The sequence below is a fragment of the Bos grunniens genome, chromosome X (assembly GCF_055505025.1).
Source record: "Bos grunniens cultivar Pamir isolate PY7600 chromosome X, Bosgru_T2T1.0, whole genome shotgun sequence".
Taxonomy (NCBI): domain Eukaryota; kingdom Metazoa; phylum Chordata; class Mammalia; order Artiodactyla; family Bovidae; genus Bos; species Bos grunniens.
Window position 1 is genome coordinate 56917912 of NC_141194.1, and position 24369 is coordinate 56942280.

Consider the following 24369-nt stretch of genomic DNA (forward strand, 5'->3'; position numbering starts at 1 on the left):
AATTTAAATAATAATGATACTTATGATAGCTCCAGAAAATGAAATACTTGGATATAAATCTAACAAAACATGTATAAGATTTGTATGCTGTAAACTACAAAATGGTGATGAAACAAGTCAGACAAGATTAAATAATTGGAAAGACATGTCATGTTCATGGATTGGAAGAATCAAAATAGTAAAAATGCCATTTCTCTTCAAATTGTTCTACAGATTTAAAGCAATTTCAATTAAAATTGCTCCAGGATTTTTCTGTAGATATAGTCAAGTTGATTCTAAAATTTATATGGAAGGCCAAAGGAACTAAAAGAGCTAAAGCAATTTTGAAAAAAAAAAAAAAAAAGGAAGTTGAGAAATCACAGTATTCAATTTTAAGGCTAATTTATAGTGACAGAAATCAGATCAGTGGTTTCCTGGGAATGGGGGCAGGCATACAGAAGGAAAGACACAAGGGACACAGGGAAGGTCTTGGAGTAGTGGATAGATTCATTATCTTATTTGAGGTGTTGGTTCCATGAATACACACACACACACACACACACACATATGTCAAACTTATCAAACTGTACACTTTAAATATGTAATATGTGTAGGTCAATTATAACTCAATAAAGCTATTTTTTCAAAAAAGTATTCTTTCCAAAGTGATACATTACTTTTACATCTACATCTAGGTGGCAGTTGGAACCATGCATTTTGACAAAATGTTTGATTCTTATCTTCTAGCAATGTTTTAGTTTGTAAAATAACATATAGGAAGAGTAATATGAAGATAGGCTGGCTTTGCAGCATTTAAAACATTTTTCTGCAGCATTTTTTATATGATTATGATGAAAATAAAAAGGAACATAATCACAATAAGTCATTGCCAGACTACTATTTATTAGTGTTTTGAAGCTTTAGGTATAGTAAGTATGGAATGCAGAGTAAATAACAGATACAGTTTCTTCTCCCTCCCCCAACTCCACCAGCAATTTACAAAGAATCAAGAAGCTTCGTTGATAGTTAAACACCCCTATATTTCTATAGTACCTTTGCAGAAGGCCTTATAGTAGGTTATCAAGACCACCTGTCACCCCTTGTTAGAAATGCTCTACCTTTTAAAAATTGTAAATAAAAATTTAATCCTGTTAATGTCATTGCTTCATGTTTTTGGTAACTAGATGGAAATTTTAGCTCCAGAATTTTCTAATTGTCTTCTACATTTCCTCCACTAAGAAGAGGATGTCACTCATCCTGTGTAAGGATAGGGAGGAATTCCTTTGACTCCTAGGCCAGTTATCTGTTAAAAAAAGAAGAGAGAAACTCTGATACAATGTAATTCACAAGTATTCTCCAAAAGCATTTTTATGATTCACAATAGTATATTTAGCCAACTATTATCCTTGTTTTATTTCCTATAATAAAAAAGAATTATTTGATTAGGTATTTATGGTCCAATCAATTATTCACATGATAATAATTCAACTAGCAACCATTTACAACTAGGATTGAAAACTGAATTATTACTATCTTCTTCCCATCTGTTTAGCAAGGGATTTCTACATTCCTTTTCAACTCAAGAGGTCTATAATTTTTACCAGTGTTTATTTCACTGCCAAAAAGTTAAGAACCTGAAAATATTCTTGTAACATCAAAGCAATCAACTAATCTTATCAGTGTGTTTTAAACACTGATTTTCTAAGCTTATTCTACTGATTTATAGAATTTAGACAAACACTACTGAAGCAAAAAATATTTTAAAGTACTGTCCAAAGTAAGCTAAACACATTGTCCTGGACTTCAGATAACTTAAGGTCTGTGGTGGCGGTGGTTTAGTCTCCAAGTTGTGTCCAATTCTGTTGACCCCATGGACTGTAGCCCGCCAGACTCCTCTGTCCATGGGATTTCCTAGGCAAGAATACTGGAATAGGTTGCCATTTCCTTCTCCAGGGGATCTTTCCAACTCAGGGATCTAACAGGGATCTTGAACCCATGTCTCTTGCATTTCAGGCAGATTCTTTACCACTGAGCCACCAGGAAAGCCTAACTTGAAGTCTAGAAAATCTAAATAAAATGTTTTTAAATCTAGCATGATGAGCTTAAAATGCCAAGTAGAATTGTGTTTGGAAAGTACGAAAAAGCACTAATCACTGAGTTACCTAACTGAAAATCTCCCACCTCACCCTCAAAATATAAGAGATAGCCAGATCACCTTGAAAATTCCACCAGCCTCAGGTTGCTGCAGAAGACCCTTGGAGTCCAACCCATCCCGGGCACAGGTCACGTACATTTCAGAGTAATCCTTCCCTCCGAAGCAGCATGAGGTTGTTTTATCAACAGGCAACTTCACAGTTTGGAGTCTTTTCCCTAGATCACCAAATATTTCATTCAGTCTAGCTCTAGCAAATCTCCAACTACATAACCTTTTGGGACCCCTTGTGGAGCAATAAGAAAGGTCAAAGAAGATTTGAAGGTCAATTCTCCCAGGAGTTTCACCTACCTTCCTTGACAATTTCTTTTGAGAAAAAAGATATACCTCTACAGATAAAGGAGTTCTGACCATAACATTTTGGGCTTTATCTTTGGCCTTTATTTACAAAATCATCCAACTGAGACCTTTGAATATATTTCTCTATAACTTCATTAGTAAGGAAGCTTCTCTGGCCCCTAGTGTCCGGTGTTTTCTAGACATTGTGGGAATTTATCATTTTGCTGTGGGCCTACCTGTCTCAGGATCCAAACGGATCACTCTTCCTCCATTGTAACAGGCCACCCAGAGCTTCCCCTCAACATCAATACACATTCCATCTGGGATTTGTTCTTCCTTCTCCAGCTTGTAAACACTTCTGCGGTTGGCTATGGTAAAAAAGAAAACAAACAAAAACAACACCAAACCACACTCACACATACACACACACCCCCCAAAACCACAGGTCACTCACTAGTGAGCATCAAACAATGAGCAATCAAGTTGATTATAAATACTGATTACTTCCGCTTATCCAGGGTCTGACAAGTGGGTGCCACAGGCAGGATGATTCATGAGGATTCCTAACTCTAAAAAAGTTTAGAAACATGAGTGGGCATCCCTCAACGAAGGATTTTTCACTGCAGGATTTGAGGTGGATTTGCTCCCTTCAGTCTGCATACAGACACAGCTCTCTTAAGCTTTCAGAGGAGGAGAGAAAAAGGAAAGCAGAATTCTTAATAAAATACCAAAAGACCTTTTTGAGGCTTACCTGAACTGAAGCCCTGCCTGCCCACCTCAGACACACTTCAGTCTATGGTTAAACCTTTGCCGTTTTACTTCCAAAATTGCCTGTTTTGTGGAATTCCCTGGCTGTCCAGTGGTTAGGACTCCATGCTCTCACTGCCGAGGGCCTGGGTCCGATTTGCAAATAGTTCATGCACAAAAACTGGCAAGACGTGTAGGCTCTGTTTCTGCCCAATTAAATGCTCCAAAATCACCTTATTGAAACTAAATATTAGAAGGGCTTGTTTCTGAAAAAAGGGGGTATTTTGAAACCAGCTGGCTGGCCTTAAAGAAAATCATAATATACAAAATAAAACAAACATCAAAATTCATAGGAACTTTACACTATACAATCCAAGTCATTACAGTAATCAGATTGAGGTATAATGGAAGGAATGTTGAAACCATGTGTAAGTAAAATGAGTAAAAACAGTCATGAAACAGGGCACTACATATTTCAAAGCAAAACACCTATGCTGGAAATTTTCTGCTTAAATCTGCATGAGACTCTTAGGATATTTTTCAAGTCATTTTTATGATTGGTTTTGCTCTTGTGGTCTGGCACCTTTCATGAAAGTTTCAAGCATGCCCTTTTAAATTCCTCCCAATAATTCCTTCCCTCCCAGCTTCCAACTATGGCTCATTTAGAGCCCAGTGGTAGAGTTGAACAATCTGTAACTACCTTTTTAATTTTTCCATTTTGAATGGTTGTTAATTTGTCTTTGAGTATTTTCCTTTAGTTAACTAAAGTACAAATAAGAAATATCAACCCCAAACTCTAATTTCCTGTTCTTTTGTCCCATTCGGCTGTATATTATTTGACTTTAAACACTGGCCGGCAGAACAGGATCCATTTTACAGTGAGCCTCTTTCTAGTGATGGTTGCAAGAAAAAAGATTGAGGACCTAGCCATCTTATGACAATTGCGGCCATACTTAGTTGAGAGCTAAAGCCATGAGAGCCATGGCTGAGACCCAGGGATTGAACCCAGGTCTCCTGCTGACAGCCATGGCTTGACTGGCAGCATAGTCAAGTCTGTGTAATCATTACAATATTGGAATTATAACATTGGGCAGTTCTTTGAAAAATAAGGACCTTTTCAAATGGATTAAGGGAGCAACAGCTGACTAGTCATAAGCACGTGAAAAAGATACCACGAAAAATAATGAAAAGGCACATACAGATCTTTCCCGTCTGCAGGTCATAGTCAAAGGCATCCACGGAGTAGGACAGGCTATCTATGTAATAGAAGATTTTGTGGTCCATAGACCAATCCAAACCATTGGAGATGTCCACCTGGTCAAAGTACTTTTCCACATGGTGGTCAGGAAAGAGGGAGTACAGGGACCCTTGGCGGCGCTCCAAAACTGCCGGAGCTGTTTCCTCAGCCATGGTACCTACAAAATCCAAAGAGCATGGAGCTCAGCCACACAGCATCCTGCCTGTGCACAGTGTCATCTCTCACCAGGGCTCCTTCCCCATGATGAAATCAAGGAAATGATGATACAGTCCCAATCTGGGTCCTATGCTTTTTTTTTTTTTAATGGCAACTACCTTGCTTGCCATGCTAATTAAAACTACCTGGAGAGGTTTTAGTTCAAGACATCTGCATCAACACATTTTCTCCCACTGAGCAAACTCTAGTATTAGTTGCTCAGTCATGCTCTTTGCGAACCCATGGACTGTAGCCCACCAGGCTCCTCCATCCATGGGATTTTCCAGGCAAGAATACTGGAGTGGGTTGCCATTTCCTCCTCTAGGGGATCTTCTCAACCCAGGGTCGAACCTGGGTCTTCTGTGTTGCCGACAGACTCTTTACTGTCTGAACCACCTAAGCAAACTCTAAGACCTGGACAAAATACACAGCGTAGTTTTTTGAGAACTCTGTGATGTAAGTCAGCTCAGAGAAGAACAGAGAATTTGAAGTATCACCTAACCAGCAGTGAGTTTTCAAGTTCTCCATTTTATCCTCCAGTGAGGGACTAAACACAGCACAGCACATGTCCTGGCCTGAACTCAACCCAGTCTGAAACGTGGAAGTGAGCGCTGTGGTGCAGGCAGAATGAGGTCCAAGAGAAACCTCCGAATCTGGCACAAGGAGCAGAAAACACTCCTGTGGCTCAGAGAGAGAGAGAGAGAGAGTGGAAGAAAACCCCCGCTTATATTCCACTCCCTTTTTTCCATTTTCTCATGCACCAGCCCCCAGGCAATTTTGCAGCTAGAGCAGCAAAGGGAGAGAGCCGTCAGCAACAGGAAACTACAGGAATCAAAGGTGCTGTTCCTCTCCATTTAGTGAAGCTTCAGGGACAAAAGGGCAGCTCAAATGCTGTTGCTTTCATGTTCTCTCTCTCTCTCTCTGCCTGCCACTTGGCCCTGGAGGCAGAATAATCATAGAAGTGGGTGGTTTCTGGCTGGAGGAATGAAAAGGAGAGCTCCAGGAAGCTGGAAAGTACTAGAAGCTAGTGAAGAGGGATGATGCTCAGGAATGCAGTCTCATAAAGTTGTTTGTGATCTGCTTGTCCATGCATGGATCTGATTCTAATTAGCATACTAAAAGACTTGGAGAATGGAGCTAATGGATAGAACTCTTCTTTCTAATTCTCAGAGTGACCACTGAGTGGCACACTTAATGCCACCTAATAGAAAGCAGGTTGGAACTGGTGGGTGCATGTGTGCTCAGTCACTTCAGTTGTGTCCGACTCATTGCAACCCTATGGACTGTAGCCCGCCCGGCTCCTCTGTCCGTGGGATTCTCCAGGCAAGAATACCAGAATGGGTTGCCATGCCTTCCTCCAAGGGGTTTGATTGATTTCCTCCTCCAAGGAACTGATGCTTTTGAATTGTGGTGTTGGAGTAGACTCTTGAGAGTCCCTTGGACTGTAGGGAGATCAAACCAGTCCATCCTAAAGGATATCAGTCCTGAATATTCATTGGAAGGACTGATGCTGAAGCTGAAACTCCAATACTTTGGCCACCTGATGTGAAGAATTGATTCATTGGAAAAGACCCTGATGCTGGGAAAGATTGAGGGCAGGAGGAGAAGGAGATTACAGAGGATGAGATGGTTGGATGGCATGACTGACTCAATGGACATGAGTTTGAGCAAGTTCCGGGAGATGATGAAGGACAGGGAAGCCTGGAATGCTGCAGTCCATGGGGTTGCAAAGAGTTGGACACAACTGAGTGACTGAACTATGAACTGCCTCCAAGGGATCTTCTGGACCTAGGGATTGAACTCGAGTCTCTTAAGTCTCCTGCATTGGCAGGAGGGTTTTTTACCACTTGCGCCAACCTAGGAAGCCCTTTGAGAAGCTGAGTAAACCTCAACAGGATCAGTCCAAAGGAACCTATACTTAGACACATCGTAATCAAATTTCCAAAAACTTAGGTTAAATAGAAATCCTTAAGATTAATAAAAGAAAAATGACATACTACATATAGGAGAATGATGATTTCAATGACTGTTGATTTTTCATGAGAAACTGGAGGTCAGAAGGAAGTGATACATATTTAATTTGTCAACCTAGGTAGGATTCTATATTAAGTGAAAATACCCTTGAAGAATAGAGGAGAAATAAAGACATTCTCATGTGAAGTAAAACTAAGAGAATTCATAGCCAGCAGACTTGTTCTAAAAGAATTGCTAAAGGAAGTTCTTCAGATAGAAAGGAAATATTGAAAAAAAAAATACCAAAAGGAATATCAGGAATGAAGAAAGAGCTATAGAAATAGTAAATGTGAGACACGTGTACCCCAATGTTCATCGCAGCATTGTTTATAATAGCCAGGACATGGAAGCAACCTAGATGTCCATCAGAAGATGAATGGATAAGAAAGCTGTGGTACATATACACAATGGAGTACTACTCAGCCATTAAAAAGAATACATTTGAATCAGTTCTAATGAGGTGGATGAAACTGGAGCCTATTATACAGAGTGAAGTAAGCCAGAAAGAAAAACACCAATACAGTATACTAATGCATATATATGGAATTTAGAAAGATGGTAGTGATAACCCTGTATGCAAGACAGCTAAAGAGACACAGATGTATAGAACAGTCTTTTGGACTATGTGGGAAAGGGAGAGGGTGGGATGATTTGGGGGAATGGCATTGAAACATGTATAATATCATATAAGAAACAAATCGCCAGTCCAGGTTTGATACAGGATCCTTGGGGCTGGTGCACTGGGATGACCCAGAGGGATGGTATGGGGAGGGAGGTGGGAGGGGGGTTCAGGATGGGGAACACATGTATGCCCGTGGTGGATTCATGTTGATGTGTGGCAGAACCAATACAATATTGTAAAGTAATTAGCCTCCAATTAAAATAAGTAAATTTAAATTAAAAAAAAGAAATAGTAAATGTATGAGTAAATATAATAGAAAGCAAAAATTACATTTTTCTGACGGGATTTTTAATCTATGTATATAAAGACAACTATAACATAAGTGGGTGATTATCAACTGAAGTGGTAAAATATTGGTTCTAGATAGACTGAAAAATTAACTATATATTTGCAACCCTTTCAGGAGCCCTTAAAAAATTACACGGAAAGATATGATGAAAATCATAATAAATAAATTGAATTCTATAAAATACTCAAATAACCCAAAAGAAGGCAGGAAAAGGGAAACAGAATAACAAAAAAATACAGCAGGAAAGAAGAGAAAATAACAAAATGGTAGCTCTAAGTCAAAGTGTGTGCTTGTGTACTTAGTCGCTCAGCTGTGTCTGACTCTTTTGTGACCCCATGGACTGTAGCCTGCCAGGCTCCTCTGTCCATGGGATTCTCCAAGCACGAATACTGGAGTGGGTTGCCATTTCCAACTCCAGGTGATTTCCTCACCCAGGGATTGAACCTGCGTCTCTTGCATCTCCAGCATCGGCAGGCAGGTTCTTTACCACTAGTGTCACTTGGGAAGCCCAAGATATATACTATGCAAATATTAACTTAAAAAACTGCAGAGGCTATGTTAATATCAGATAAGATATACTTAGAGCAAAGGAAGTTACCAGGGATAAATAGGAGTACTATATATTGTGAAAATGGTCACTTTACTAAGCCGACATAATAATCCTAAATGTTCATGCGCTTAACAACAGAGCTTTAAAATATACAAAGGAAAAGACAGAACTGAAGGGAGAAACAAATCCGTAAATCTGGCTGGAGATGTTGGCATCCCTTTCTCAATAATAAATCCATGTAGATAGAAAATCAGCAAAGAAATAGAAGAACTGAACACCATCATCCAACTGGACCTAAGTGACATTTATAGAGAACACTCCATTAACTCAAGTGCCCATGGACAATTCACTTAGATTTGAGTGTGATCTCCGGGGACAGAGTAGAATTTCACATAATGTAGAAACTGGAAAGCTCATTTATTGTGACATACTCCATCTGAAAGAAGAGTGACTTAGAGCAAAATGGACTGAAACTGGGAAGCCTGAATAGGAAGCTGGACAGGGTAAATCCTTCCTCCCTATTTTCTTGCTATAAGACAATTGGGCTTGTTTCGTTACTATTCAACTGCGCTCCCTCCCCAACTCATCTCTTTCTCCCACTACCTGCCTCACAGAAAGAGATGTCTGTAACATGAAAGGGGATCCCCCACTGCTTGGAAAGGGCTCTTCTTTAGTGGGAAACAACAACCTGGAGCCCTGGGTTATGCATCACTGTCTAGTAGTGAGACCCGACAGGTGAGAACATGGGTGTTGGGACACCTTCAGGGTACTACCCACCACTAAGAGACCCCATCCAGATTATCAGATGACCTCACCCTTTTCTGGGCCAGGGACAGCTCTCAACACCTGCCGAAAGCTATGAACTCTCTGTAGAAAAAAGGTCTTCGATGCTATTGACAGATGCACACGACCAGTGTGTATACTCACACTGATGCCTACAACTTTATGTGGTCTCCAGAAGGCAAAGGTTAAGGACTGGGGACTGGGGACTCCAGGCTAAGAAATCAGGCCTCTGAGGACATTATAATTTTGTCTCACCAAATGCCACAGAGCTGTACACTTATAGCTAAGAGGGAGAGAGAAAATCAATTTCAACAGGAGGCAGGGTATCTGATCATATTTCTTCATCCCACAGTACTGGCTGAAGGGCTTCCAATGGACTATCAGCTTTAATCTTTCAACCTGTCTTGGACTAAATCTGTGGTTGTATAAAGTCCAGGTAGATGGGAAACTATTCACACCACCTGCTCAGATCTTACCTCCCTTCATTGTTGAAAGTGAATGAAGCCAGACAGCATGGCTGATGATGTGAGGGGCTGAGTGGGGAGTGGAAACAGCAGGCATTTAGAATCAATTTTGGCTAATTATTGGGCTTCCCTAGTAACTTAGACATAAAGAATCTGCCTGCAATGCAGGAGACCTGGGTTCAATCCCTGGGTCGGGAAGATCTCCTGGAAGAGGAAATAGCTACCCACTCTAGTATTCTTTCCTGGAGAATCCCATGGATGGAGGAGCCTGGTGGGCTACAGTTCAGGGGTTTGCAAGGAGTCTGACACAACTGAGCATCTAACACTTGGTTAACTATAGGGTTGTTATGTTGGGATGAAAATGAGAACTAAATATGAAATGCATTATTAACTTCAACACAGACTTAAAATTCATTTTAAGCTGTGTATAAGTCATGCACAAATCATCAAGTAATGTAAAACCTAAGGGAGAAATTTTGATGAGGACCAGGATATTTGCTTGGACTTAAAATGTCTCCTCATGTTGTAGCCAGTCTCTAGGATGGCCCTGAATGATCCCTGACTCCCATTATTCACACCCTTGTCTAGTCCCCTCCATAATTATGTGGCCAATAGCACCTGGCAGAAGTGATGCTATGTTATTTCTGAGATTGCTTATAATAGGACTGTAGCTTCCATCTTGGGTGTTTTCCCTCTTTTTCTCTCTCCCTCCCTCCCTCTCATCACCAGATCTAGGGAAGCCAGGTCCTGAGCAATCTTATGGAGAGGCCCATGTAGTAAGAAATTGAAACCTCTTGCCAACTGCCATGTGAGTGAGCTTTGAAGCAGATCCTCCAGACCCCTTTAGAGACTCTAGCCTCCTCCAAAGCTATAGACCCAAACAACAACTTGACTGCAATTTCATGACATAGCCTTGAACCATCCAGCTAAGCCAGACTCAGGTTTTTGACCTTCAGAAGATAATAGATGTTTGTTATTTTAATGACTAAATTTCAGGGTAATTTGTTACACGGTAATATATCACTAACAAACCCTACAAGCTGCTTATAAATCTCAATTAAAAATAGTAACTATGCAGTAGAGAAATCTAAGACCTCAACTGGGTGATCAAAACTAATATCACTGATGGGGGGCAGATGTTACCCAGATGGGAACCCTGAGAAGGACAGAACTATGCAGTGATTCCAGCCATGAATGTATATATAGCATCAATCTAATCACAAGGAAGCATTAGACAAATGCAACAACATGAGGAATGTTCTATAAAAAAAAGAGGAGAGTTGGGTAGGACTGTAGTCTTCAAAAATGGCAATGTCATAAAAAAAAGAAAGGCTATGTTCTGTTCTAGATGAAAAAAGATGAAAGAGAAATGACAACTAAATGCAGTACATAATCCTAGACTGGATTCTGTACTAGAAGGAAAAATACTACTCTTAAAAACATTTTTATATAAAATGTTTATATAAACTACATAAATACTATATTATATAATTATATATTTTAATATATATAAATATACCATACATTTTATACAATATATTATATATTTAATAATAAACTATATTATACATAAATAATATATATGTAAAAAGGCTGGTGAATTTGGTGAATTGATAGAACTGGAATGTAGGCAGTGCATCAGATAAAATTGTTGTATAATGTTAAACTTCTTTGAATTGATTACTGTACTGTGGTTATATAAGAATATGTCATTTTTTTCTTGGGAAATTCACAGGGAAATATTTTAGAAGTAAAGATACATGATATATACAACTTACTTTCAAATGATCCTGGAGAAAAATGTTTATATGTACTAAGAACAGACAGAACAAAATGCTGTTAATAGGTGAGTCTAGGTAAGGGCTATCAGAGAAGGCAATGGCACCCCACTCCAATACTCTTGCCTGGAAAATCCCATGGACGGAGGAGCCTGGTAGGCTGCAGTCCATGGGGTTGCTACGAGTCAGATACGACTGAGCAACTTCACTTTCACTTTTCACTTTCATGCATTGGAGAAGGTAATGGCAACCCACTCCAGTGTTCTTGCCTTGAGAATCCCAGGGACAGGGGAGCCTGGTGGGCTGCCGTCTATGGGGTCCCACAGAGTTGGACATGACTGAAGTGACTTAGCAGCAGCAGCAGCAGGTAAAGGCTATATGGGTGTTGTTTGTGTTGTTCTTACTTTTTTTCCCGTAAATTTGAAATTATTTCCAATTTAAACAGCAATCACAGTTTGCTGCTGCTGCTGCTGCTGCTAAGTTGCTTCAGTTGTGTCCAACTCTGTGCGACCCCATAGACGGCAGCACACCAGGCTCCCGTCCCTGGGATTCTCCAGGCAAGAACACTGGAGTGGGTTGCCATTTCCTTCTCCAATGCATGAGAGTGAAAAGTGAAAGTGAAGTCGCTCAGTCGTGTCCGACTCTGTGCGACCCCATCCACAGCAGCCCACCAGGCTCCTCCGTCCATGAGATTTTCCAGGCAATAACCTTGTCTTAAAACTTATTTAAACTACAAAATACCATACAAATTTAGGTTGCCTCAGACAGCAATTGAAAGAAATATCTATGAAGTTTTTCTCATGGGATTTTTTTTTTTTTTTTTGGATACAAGTGACTTAAGTAATAAGAAAAGAAGAACCCAAGACCCATTATGGATACTTCTTTTACCACTGCAGCTGTGAGACTTTTATAAGTCATATTCTTCTGTTTTTTTTAAAGTCACTCAGTCATGTCTGACTCTGCTACCCCATGGACTGTAACCCTCCAGTCCCTTTTGTCCATGGGATTTCCCAGGCAAGAATACTGGAGTGGGTTGCCATGCCCTCCTCCAGATCTTCTCAACCCAGGGATCGAACCCTCAATCTCTTGTATCTCCTGCTTTGGCAGGGGGATTCTTTACCACTAAGCCACCTGGGAAGCTCCAAATCTCAGTAAGTAGGTGCTAAAAATAAACCATACCGGCAAAGTATCTCCCAGCGGGATCCACCTTCCCATCATTGAATCGATTGTTTTTCTTCTCTTTATCTACTGTGGCCAAGACAACTGCTGACTGATCTTCCCAGTTCAAAGCACAGAACTTTGTTCCAACTGTGGCAACATAGCCTCCTGACTGGCGAAGGGCCACAGAGCTGACAGGGGCATCTGCAGAGGCAAAAGCAGCAGTCAGAAGGTAGCCAGCAGTCACACTGCAGCCATCACACTACCCCGCATCTCTAGGTGTGTGCAGCTCTTTGACAATAGGAGTGCTCCCTCCTTTCTGTTGAACAGTGAAGGCTACATAACCGAGTATATTCGTTGAGCATGAACTCTGTGTGCTGTTCTGCGCAGCAGGGATGGAAAGATGGATGAAATCCAGCTTCCAGCCTAGTGGGTGAAGCAGAGAAGTCAAACCACAGCAGTCACCATACACTGGGGCAGGCACCAAAGCAAGTTCAGAGGAGAGGTTCCTAAGGATGTGTGATGTGTGTGTGTGTGTGTGTGTGTGTGTGTGTACCAGGACAGTTGATACAGAAGTGATACTCAATTTGCCTGATCTTCAGGAAATTCAGAGACAAAAATTGTGTTTTGTTCTAGCAACAGGGTTTTGCACCATCTCTCTCTCCAAAAAAGGGCTTGTCTTGTTTTTCTTTTTAATTAGGACTTATCTTTTTTTAAGGGACATATTTTGTATACTTTTAACTGAAATTTTCTTTTCAAATCCTTTTTGGTAGTTAAGCATAGTGAAAAAAAAAAAGAAATGTAGATGCAGTGATTTAAAACTCACATTGTCCTTATAGTACTCTATTTTGTATATTTAAATTTTAGGTTTCCTGGGTTTAACATTTTTCCATGGAAACTTTTTTTTTTTTTTAAGTGGATAGATTGATTACTGTGGTGTGCCCAAGGGAAACAAAATGACAGAATTTACGGTGAAAACATTTTGCAAGCAGCTATTCTGTACAAGACGGTGCTTGGGAGCAGCTGGGTGTTTGGGAAAGGCTCTTAGCTAAAAGCCCTGCAAAGAAGTGGATTCCAGCCGTGAATTGTCCCAGGAAATGTGTGTGTGCCTGCTCAGTCATGTCCGACTCTTTGTGACTCCATGGACTGTAGCCCGCCAGGCTCCTCTGTCCACGGGATTCTCCAGGAAAGAATACTGGACTGGTTTGCCATTTCCTCTGCCAGGGGATCTTCCCAACTCAGGGATCGAACCTGCGTCTCTTAACATCTTCTGCATTGGCAGGTGGATTCTTTACCACCAGGTGGCGCTAGCGGATGCTTTACCATCTGGTGGTGCTAGCGGATTCTTTACCACCTGGTGGCGCTAGTGGTAAAGAATCTGCCTGCTAATGCAGGAGATGCAAGAGACTCGGGTTTGATCACTATGTTGGGAAGATCCAACATAGGGATGTTGGCGGAGGTAATGGCAAGTCACTCCAGTATTCTTGCCTGGAGAATCCCATGGACAGAGGAACCTGGCAGGCTACAGTCCATGGGGTCACCAAGAGTTGGGCACGACTGAGCACTCGCACACACATTCCACCTGGGAAGACTCTCAGGGAATGTGCAGGACACTATTAGGAGCGTCACATCCTCATCAGGGATCCCAACCTGTGGCCTGTGCTGTATTCTGTGCTTAGTCGCTCAGTCTGCTCAGTCCCAACCCAGGAATCAAACCGGGGTCTCCCGCATTGAGGGTGGATTCTTTATCAGTTGAGCTACCCGGTTAGCGTTTAAGCCCTTCGGAGGGTTTGAGTTTTTGTCTTTGTTTTGCAGATTAGGAGTAGGAATATATCCCTGGGCTTCCCTGATAGCTCAGTTGGTAAAGAATCCGCCTGCAATGCAGGAGACTCTGTTCAATTCCTGGGTTGGGAAGATCCGCTGGAGAAGGGATAGCCTACCCACTTCAGGATTCTTGGGCTTCACTTGTGGCTCAGCTGGTAAAGAATCCACCTGCAATGCAGGAGACCTGGCTTCGATCCCTGGGTTGGGAAGATCCCCTGGAGAAGGGAAAGGCTACCCTCTCCAATATTCTGGCCTGGAAAATTCCATGGACTGTATAGTCCATGGGGTTGCAAAGAGTCGGACACGACTGAGTGACTTTCACAATTCACATAAATCCTTAATATGTGCACCCTAGGAAAGGGAGACTAGAGAAGGTCGTGGGTCCCTCCCCCGACTCTGATCATAGCAGGTCATAGTCATTTTTGCCTTTAGCCACAGTCATGTCCCTGAGTGTATTAAAAGCTGTTCCCTCTCATTAAAAAGGAAAAAAGTCCCCAGTTTTGAATTGAGAGAGTGTCCTAAGGTCACAGGACCCTGGTATCTCTTTCCCACCAGCACAATAAGGAAAAGAAACTTATTACTTCTGAAGCCCATACCCTTGGCCCATAGAAGGTGATAAACCCCTCCTTGGGAAATCACAGGGCCATTAACAGGCACTTGAAACTCTCTTGTGAATCCCATTTAGAACAAGGAACAGATGGGGAGGGAGGTGGGAGGGGGGGGTTCAGGATTGGGAACACATGTACACCTGTGGCAGATTCGTGTTGATATATGGCAAAACCAATACAATATTGTCAAGTAATTAGCCTCTAATTAAAATAAATAAATTTAAATTAAAAAAATAAAAATAAAACCTTAAAAAAAACCCAAAAACGAACAGAAAGTCCCCGTTTATGCTAAGTCCAAAAGCTCTTCTTTGCACATTCAAAGAGAGGATATATCTGTTGTTTATTTGTTTGCAAACTAAGGCTTTGGACTGACCCAAGGTAGATAACCTTTGCTGTGCCACAAACCGGGTCTCCAACTTTCAATGCTGGTGTTTGAAGGTATTAAGGAAAGAGCCTACTTTCTTGGACTGTGACTCACCATCCCAAACAAGACCGGGAATGTGGCACAGCACCCACAGGGGAAGAAGAAAGTATCGACTATCCAGATTTTACTCTTGGGTCAAAGTGGGGGATCCAGAAAGGGTGATAATACAATAGTTTTCAAGCATAAGCTTTAACAATCAAGTCCCAGAGGAAAAACACACTAAGTGACCGCCCCTCCCCAGGGAAGATCTGCTGTCTGGGCAGATCCAGGCCCATCCTTCATCCTTACCCACGGTCACTCGCTGCACTTGCTTGCTGAGAGAATCCCACCGGCAAACCTTTTTGGCAGGAATATCTACGAAGAGCAGAGAGTTGGACGCCTCCTCCCACACTGGAGACTCACCACAGTGGCAGTTCTCCCGCAAAACACACTCAATCTTAATGGAAGACATTGTCATGGGGGAGACCTACTGAAGGCAACAGAGATATGTTATCACATAGAGCAAATTCAGCAAAACACCTGACTTAAGACCCTGGTAAGATCCCAGTAGAGGCTGCTTTTAAAATCGGAACTGGAAAGGCTGGACACACTTTCTCCAGGTAAGAATAAAATATGCAATGTGGCAGGAGGAAATGCATAAAAAAGAAAAAAGAAGCCATAACACAAGACATCTTTAATCAACTTACCAGTGTTTTTTTTCAAAGTTTCTGTAAAAAAGAGAACAAAAACAACACTCCAACATCCACACCTTGGCTCTAGCTGACCCCCAGAGAGAGCTGGCTAGTTGGACTAGGCAAGGCTGCTTTTATGCCAGCACCCAAGCCCCCAAGGCTGGTCAGGGGGCGGACAGTTCCCTCATTGGGCGTCTGAAGGTCACCTTCTTCTCTGCCCTTCAGATCCGCCCATGGTGTCGATTGCCTTCTCTCACTGCCCAAAGGCCAATCTTCCTTCTCTGCATTTTTAGAAATGCACTAAATACACTAAATTAGAACTAACATCCATTTTCTTTTTTTAAAATTGAAATACAGTTGACTTACAATGTTGTGTTAATTACTGCTGTACAAAAAAGTGATTGTTATACATATATATGTACATTATTTTTTTAATATATTATTTTCCATTATGGTTAATCTTAGGATATTGAATACAGTTCTCTGTGCTGTACAGTAGGGCCTTGTCTATCTATTCTATATATAAAAACTTACATCTGCTAACTCCAATGTCCCACTTCATCCCTCCTCCAAACCGTCCCCCTTGGTAACCACCAGTCTTTTCTCTATAACATTCATTTTCAAATTCAGACACCGGAAAAGGGGGAGAAAAGAACCTCTCTGGGATACCCTTGTAGGAAATGACAGGCCCTTAGCTATTCCTTGCTATCTAGGAAGGCACCCTGCCAGTTTGGCAAGGATTCTTGAACTCCACAGGCAGGAACATTCTATGCTGGGACTTTTAGGCCAGAGGCTGTGACTGGTGAACTGGTAGAAGAAAAAGAAAAATTATTGGAAAAGAAAAAAATCCTTACTTAAGCAACTCATGTGGGAGAGGAAAGACAACTTTCCAGAGCCTTCTCTCTTTCCCAAACTCTGTCCTAATGATAATCAAAATTGCCTGCATCTTTATCCTTTTTCCTGACAGCTATCTGATTTGAAGTCAGTGGTTCCACACACAGATGGGCAAATTAATGACAGGGAAAAAAAAAGAAAAGTAATCTTTGGTTTAATATTTCCATCTATAAACAGTTTTTTTTTTTTTTTTTAAAGAAACATACAGCTCAAATCGTTCTCACATACGGCCTGCCAGCACCGTAGCATCTCACTGGTTGTTCAAAATTGGCAGAGGTTCCAAAGGCCTTCCTGCTATCAATTTGAGATAAGGCCCAAGATCAGACGCGGGACTTTTGCAATCGCAACTTTCAGCCCCATGCTCCGTGGCGCAAGCTGGGTGATGCCAATGACCCCTTTCCGCTCAGGCTTCGGAGAGCAGGGTGTGAGAGGAGGCCATGGCCGTGAATGGGTGGCCCGCCCAGCGGGGACACGACGTCATATGGCCGCGCTGCGCGAGGCCATCTGTGCGGGCGAGGGGGCCTCGCCCCCGCGCACCCGCTGGCGGCGCGGCTGCGGCCTCGCGTGACCGCGGGAACGCTGAAGGTTGCGCCTGCCTAGTCCCCAGCCCCCGTCGGCCCCGTGGGGTGCGCAAGGGGCGCGGGGGTCTTCTTCCCCCGCTATCGGTCTTCTTCCCCCGCGATCGGTCTTCTCCCGGCCGTGCGGGTTTGTGGGTGGGGGCGGCTGTTGCCAGATGGTACCGCTCCAGGGAGGGGACCGGGAGGCCGGCCCGACCCGGGGAACTCACCAGGCTGATGACTAGCAGGAGGCTGGAGGTCAGGTGGACAGTCGCCTGGCCGGGGCTGCGGTTGGGGGTGGGGATCGGCTCCCTCCACGCCGTCCTCTACTCTTCGGCTGCAAGAATCTGGCAGAGCCGCCGGGGGCAGGGAGGTGGGGCAAAGGCTTGGGGCCCAGTGAACCCAAGCTTTGGAGTTTGGACGGATAGCTAAAGGTTATCTCTGACTTAACTGAAAAAAAGTTATTGAAATGCCTCGATGAGAGATTGGGTCGAGGGTCTGATTAAACACAAACAGGTTCAAAAGGAAAGTTCAAAGCGGTTAAACAAATCTTCAGTTTTCCTAGTGGAGAAGAGTCGGCAGGCTGGAGGCCAACTCTTGCAAAAACGGTTTTTTTTTTTGGTTAGGGAAGAGGAGAGGCTTTAGTTGATGTGAAGTGAAATAAGCCAGACAGAGAAAGACAGATACTGTGGGATCTCATTTATAGATGGAATCTAAAAATATACAACAAACTAGTAACAAAAATAAGCAGACTCAGATACAGAGAACAAGCTAGTGGTTATCAGTGAGGAGAGGGAAGGGGAATGGGGTAAGAGCCGGGGGTAGGGGATAAAGAGGCACAAACTATTATACTATATTTATATGTATAATAGTAGCTCAGAGGTTAAAGAGACCTGGGTTCCATCCCTGGGTTGGGAAGATCCCCTGGAGAAGGAAATGGCAATCCACTCCAGTATTCTTGCCTGGAGAATACCATGGATGGAGGAGCTTGGTAGGCTACAGTCCATGGGGTCGCAAAGAGTCCGACACGACTGAGCGACTTCACTTTCACAAACTTTTCATGTATAAAATAAATAAGATACAAAAAATAATGTACAGCACAGAATATAGCCAATATTTTATAATAGCTATAAGTGGAATATAACCTTTAAAAATTGTGAATCATTGTGCTGTACACCTCTCCAGATGTTGAGGTTCTCTTGTGTCTTCTTCCTATTCAGCAGCTTCCTCTAACTCCTCACTGCTGATGACTCCCCCACATATATCTCAGCTCAGATGCCTCCCCTAAACTACAGTCCTGTATCTCAAACCCTCTACTTAACAGCATCATTGAGCTGTCCAAAATCAAGCCCTTCCTCTGCACAAACTGCCTGGGCACTCTCTTGGTGACTGGGACCATGGTCCAACCAATGGTCTGTCTAAGAAACTCGGACACCTCACTAGACCTCGCTTGTTCCCTGCCTCAAGTCCAGTTAGTCACCAGGTCATAAATATTGTCCCTTCAGTGTCCTTCTAATTATGTTGGCACTGCCCTAGTTCATTCAGGCCTTCCCTGCTTCTTGCCCAAATTGTTGTCATCTTCTTGGAGATCCTGTCTCACACCTTTGGATCTGCTGCCAAGATGGCCTCCTAGACTGTGAGTCTAGTAGGGTATGGGAGCATCTTATTCACTTTCACCCTACCAGGTCCCATCACAGTCCTAACACATAAAACTTTTCAACTACATGCTTTTATTTATTTATTTTTTGATAGGGAAGGGGTAATTGTATTTTGACAAAGTTGCAGTCTTACAGAATAGTTACAGAAATAATATGAGGAATTCATGACTATCCTTCACCTAGATTCCCCAAATATTAACAGTTTACCACATTTGCTTTATGCTTCTTTCATTTACATATATATATATATATGTATATATATTTTTTTTTCTGAGCAGTTTTCTAAACAGTTTGAGAGTTAGTTATGGACATGATTTTCCTTTACCTAAATGTGGTGCACCTTTCCAGAAGACAAGGACATTCTCTTATATAACCACAGTACAATTATCAAGATCAGGTGATTTTTTTTGGGGGGGAGGTGCCACATAGCTCCTGGGAATCTTGACCAGGGATTGAATCTGAGCCCTCAGCAGCAGTGAAAATGCAGAGTCCTAACCACTGGAACACCAGAGAATTCCCAAGATCAGGCAATTAACATGGACATAGTATTATCTAGCTGAGTTACATCAGTTGTCCCATTGACATCCTCTCTAGCAAAAGAAAAAAAGTATTTAATTCCCAAATCCAGTCCAGGGTAAAGCATGGTGTTTAGTCATGTTTACTTTCCTTGAACCTAGAACAGCTTCTCAGCCATTTTTGTTTGTTTGTTTCATGACATTGATATTTTTGGAGTTCAAAATGTAGAATGTTCCTTAATTTGCGATCATTTAATTTTTCCTCAAGGTTAATTCAATTTATGTCTTTTTTGCAATACAACAAAAGTGATGCTGGATTTACCTCCATCTTAATATCTGGAGGTAAATGATTTTTTAACTTTGATCACAGTATGTGGTTATTGAATCTTCATAAAATACAATCTAATCCTACCACCCTTCAGTGGACCTAAAAGCATATAAGGCCCAGAAGACTTGATGGTAGTCCCTTCTTGACCTCAGTCATGATCTAGTTATATACTCTCTCTGCTTCTTGCCTTTGAACTTATTACTCTCTCTGACTAAAACATTATTTTCCTCCCACTAAATCCAACCCCTGCCTCTGTACTGGGCTAACTTCTACCTAAAATTCACCCTAGTTTCCCCTCTCCCAGGAAGCCTTCACTGACATCCCTGGCTCTGACATGTCACTTGTACAGCATCCTGTCTTTATGTTTTATTATGATATTCATCACACTGACAGAACTGTTTCTTTGTCTCTCTTGCTACATCATGAGCTCTTAGGGGGTAAGTCCGGGATCTTTTATTATGATGTAAGTCCTTTCATTCATTAATTTGTTCATCCAGTCATGCAAATCTGAGTTCATTGATTCCTTGTCATGAGGGAGAACATACATTCCACGGGATGTCTCAATAAGAAGGTGTTAGATTCTTTTATGGGGCTTCCCTGGTGGCTCAGAGGTTAAAGCGTCTGCCTGCAATATGGGAGACCCTGGTTCGAACCCTGGGTTGGGAAGATTCTTTTATGGGATGTGGCCTCATATAAGGCGATTTGTGGGGGAGATTCCAAGGATTGGAGGTTGTAGAAAGTGAGAGTGATTTTATGATTGGGTATATTAATTATTATCTAGAAAGGTGAGGTGAAGGGAGTGATTGACAAAGAAGCAGCACCCATTTATTTATATGAGCTAGGAGAGGATAATGTTTAGTCATTTTGGGAATTTGGACAATGTTTATTAGTCTAGTTTTGGTCTTGATCCATTAGTCACAGTGGCCTTGTCTGATGTTGGGAATCTGTGAAACTGGGCATGTTCAACAGGAGAGCACCTAGGCCTTGCTGTGAGTGCCAGGCCAGCTCCTGCATGTCAGGGGCTGCATGTCTTTCTTGCTCCTCCCTTTCATCCAAGGGCAGATGAAGTCAGGCCACAGGACATGAATCTATGTATTCTAGTCATCACCATTACTGAGATTTTGCTGATCTGGAGGTAGCACTGAGAAAGCTGGTGCAGAAGGACTTGGGCAAGTCTCTCTTGCTCCTTTTATTGCAGGATGAAGTGCTGAATCTTGTGATGTGACAAGGGCTGCTCAGTGGCATTTAGGGCTCTGGACAGGCTCTGCCCCAAAGCACCACAGGCAGTTACCAGAAACAAAATGATGATCATTCATCCTTGTAATAGACCCTGGACATAGGAGCCTAGGTGACCCAACCCAGGCCATGGAAACATGTCCTATGGTTCAGCTGGTCTATTGTAGACAGCCTGGTGCCTTTTTCTTTTAGCGTCATCAGAAATTGTTCTATTGACCTGTAGTATTTATGTAAGTACATCAAGAGGTGTTTGCTAAAGGAGAACCCTTTCCTCTGCTAGCCAAGGAAATCAAGGGCTATAAGACTGCTAGTGACAATATGGCTAATAAATTTAGACATTTTTTTTGGGGGGTGGGGTGGGGGAGTCTTCTTGAGTAAAAGTTGTGTCATTTATGGCATCTGTTAAGATCAGAGACAGGTTTGGGGCCACCTTTTCACCACTGTGGGAACTGCAGCTCACAGAGAATGCATGAAGAGTCAGTTACCTTTCTGGGAGCTGTCCAGATTCTGCTTTTTCCCTTTACTTTTCATGAGAATTTGATCCATTGGAAGAGAGGTAGTTTTAAATATCTGAAAATCTCTAACAATTACCTCAATATATTGGATAAGTTAGTGTGTGGCGGGTGGGCGTAAGTCTGATGTCCACATAAGAAATGGTATTCTAATGGAGCACAGACCTTATTGGAAGTATAAGTATCATTTTGCATGAGTTAATTATATGTCCCTTAAAATGGGCGGATAATGTGAGTGGAAGTAAACAGTTCCCCAAAAGAACATCTCTGAAGAGAACAGGTATTTGTACCACCAGGGACTTCCCTGGCGGTCCAATGGTTAGAACGCCATGCTTCCACTGCAGGGGGCCTGGGTTTGATACCTGGTTGGGGAACTAAGATCCTGCAAGCCTTGTGGAGAGATTAAAAAAAAAAGGGAAGCCTGGTGTGCTGCAGTCCATGGGGTCACAAAGAGTCGGACATGACTGAGCAACTGAACAGCAAGCCTCAGTAGAAGTATTTTGTTGATGTGAGGTCAGTTTTTTTTTTAGTGGCCTTGATTCTTATTTTTCTTTATCTAGAATTCTATAGATTCTAACATTTATCAATTGATGCATCTTTTAAATAAACAACACCAGTCTTGCCCATTGATCAATTAAAATTTGACTTTCTCAGTTCTTAGTTCACAAGTTTATTATGAAAAACACTGCAGTGTTCTTGTGCAGTAACATCATTTTATAGGAGGGAGAAAAAAAAAAAAAACTCCATTCAAAACAACTCACCAGGTTCTGACAGTAACAAAGAACAATATGAGGCCAAGATTTTAGAAGTGGAGATAAATCGAGCACAGACAAATCATACAGTTAAATTAAATGGTATCCCTAAAAATAAACAAAATGATTTCAAAACTCACAAATAGAAGGGAGGCTTTGGTACTTATTTTTAAAAATGTTCATTAAGCTCCAATGATTGCTGCTATTCTTATCTACAGTCATACTGAGTAAAGCTATAGCTAAATGGAAGTTAAATTGTATTCACAAGGTGTTAATGTTTACATCTTATTATCTGCAGTTTCTCAGAGAAAGCAAAGTAACTACAAACAGCGATAGGACAGAAACTGGTTTCTTGACCAACAGTGTCACTTCAGCATACAATGAATTGGTTCATTCTAAAGTGATCATGGCTGTTGATGACAGGTTCAGTTCAGCCTCTCAGTCGTGTCCAACTCTTTGTGACCCCATGGGCTGCAGCACACCAGGCTTCCCTGTCCTTCATCTCCTGGAGCTTGCTCAAACTCATGTCCATTGAATCAGTGATACGATCCAACCATCTCATCCTCTGTTGCCTCCTTCTTCTCCTGCCTTCAGTCTTTCCCAGCATCATGGTCTTTTCCAATGAGTTGGCTCTTTGCATCAGGTGGCCAAAGTATTGGAGCTTCAGCTTCAGCATCAGTCCTTCAGCTGAGTCCTTCATCAGTCCTTCCAAGAGGCTTTGTATTTTTATATGGCACATCTTTTTGGTCCATGTGAAAACAAGTTTTTTTGAGTGTTAACTGTTCTCTGACACTTGTGGAGTTGCTCTTCCCATATGACATGGGAAGAGCAAAACTGTACAAGTTTAAAACTTCATTATAGGAAGCAGTCTAGGGTACCATGAGTAACATGTGGCTCACTTCTGCAAGGTGCTGGGAGTATTTTCAAACTGCAAGAAAGAGTATTTTAGAATATCCATGATTGCAGCTTGGTTACCACAAGGATAACAACAGTCTGGAGCACTGAAAATCATTACTCCATTTAGGTCATGGCACCAGTTATATTCCTCCATCACCAGCTGATGAGGTCTAGATGCCAACGTGAGGCCATCAACATGATTAAATGTCTCAGAAATATCTTGCCCCAAGGTGTAACCAGCTCCTCGAGGAGATATAACCCAACCTCCACCTTTCATCTGGATCTGACCACAGCAAGTCACACACTGGACCGTAATGGAGAACTTCTTGTAGACGATCGAGTGCTCTGATGTGATCCAGTGTATCTATGGCTGCTGAGTGGCCACCATGTTGACAGATCTGCCCACCCAGTAATAGGAAGTGATATCCTATCCAGTGATAGGAAGATAGTCAAAAAGATCTGTAAAATATTTCTAAACAGTTGCATTTCTGTAGTTTCTTAAACACTCATCATAGAAACCATGTACTTGTGTGATCTGTCTGCTCTCATGATTTCCCTGAAGAAAGGTGATACATTCATGGTAATGAACCTTAAGAGCTACAAGCAGATTAACTGTTTTCACTGAATGATATCCTCTGTCAAAATAATTGCCCATAAACAAGTAATTCGTATTTGGTGATGTGCCACCAATTCTAAACAATTCCATGAGATCCTGAAATTTCCCATGCACATCTCTACAGACGTTGACTAGACATCGAACGACTTGCACATTGGATTCTTTTGTCAGGATTTCGTTAGCCTTCTCACGGAGGCTCTTGACCTGGGGCTGGGACAGCTGCTTGCACTTGTTCAGCTGCTTGGTCCACTGGTCAGCTCCTTGGTGAACACCTTCTCATCCATGATGCCACCCGCCCGAACCGTGCTCCTTCCAGGCCGCCCCCACACATGGGCCACAAGTACACGCCGTCGCCAGTTCCCAGGGTACTTGTGCAGGTACTGGCAGTTGCTTGGCGCTAGCACTGGCCCTCTAACTCACCCCTCTGTGTTTGGCCACCAGCTGCTGCCCTCCTCCACTTGCTCTAGCTCCAGAGCTCTGCTCTCTGTAA

General features: G+C 42.2%; 1 protein-coding gene and 1 pseudogene across 4 annotated transcripts; both read right to left on the bottom strand.

Moving 5' to 3' along the window:
- Positions 1–862: 862 nt before the first annotated feature.
- On the bottom strand, positions 863–18040 carry RGN (regucalcin). 4 transcript variants are annotated; one of them, XM_086386498.1, is made up of 7 exons: positions 17596–18040; positions 15532–15709; positions 12409–12591; positions 4417–4632; positions 2707–2838; positions 2195–2349; positions 863–1282 (listed from the first exon to the last, which is right to left on the bottom strand). In XM_086386498.1, exons 2-7 carry the CDS (start codon positions 15698–15700, stop codon positions 1232–1234), a joined length of 906 nt encoding a protein of 301 aa, XP_086242624.1. In that variant the 5' UTR covers positions 15701–15709; positions 17596–18040; the 3' UTR covers positions 863–1231. The 4 variants fall into 4 exon arrangements, with proteins under 4 accessions (XP_086242624.1, XP_086242625.1, XP_086242623.1 ...); XM_086386499.1 differs by having other exon boundaries at positions 15532–15712; positions 17596–17972; XM_086386497.1 differs by lacking the exon at positions 17596–18040 and adding an exon at positions 15930–16021.
- Positions 18041–23221: 5181 nt separating this feature from the next.
- LOC147340474 (serine/threonine-protein phosphatase 2A catalytic subunit alpha isoform pseudogene) lies at positions 23222–24163 on the bottom strand (annotated as a pseudogene).
- Between the last annotated feature and the right edge of the window lie 206 nt (positions 24164–24369).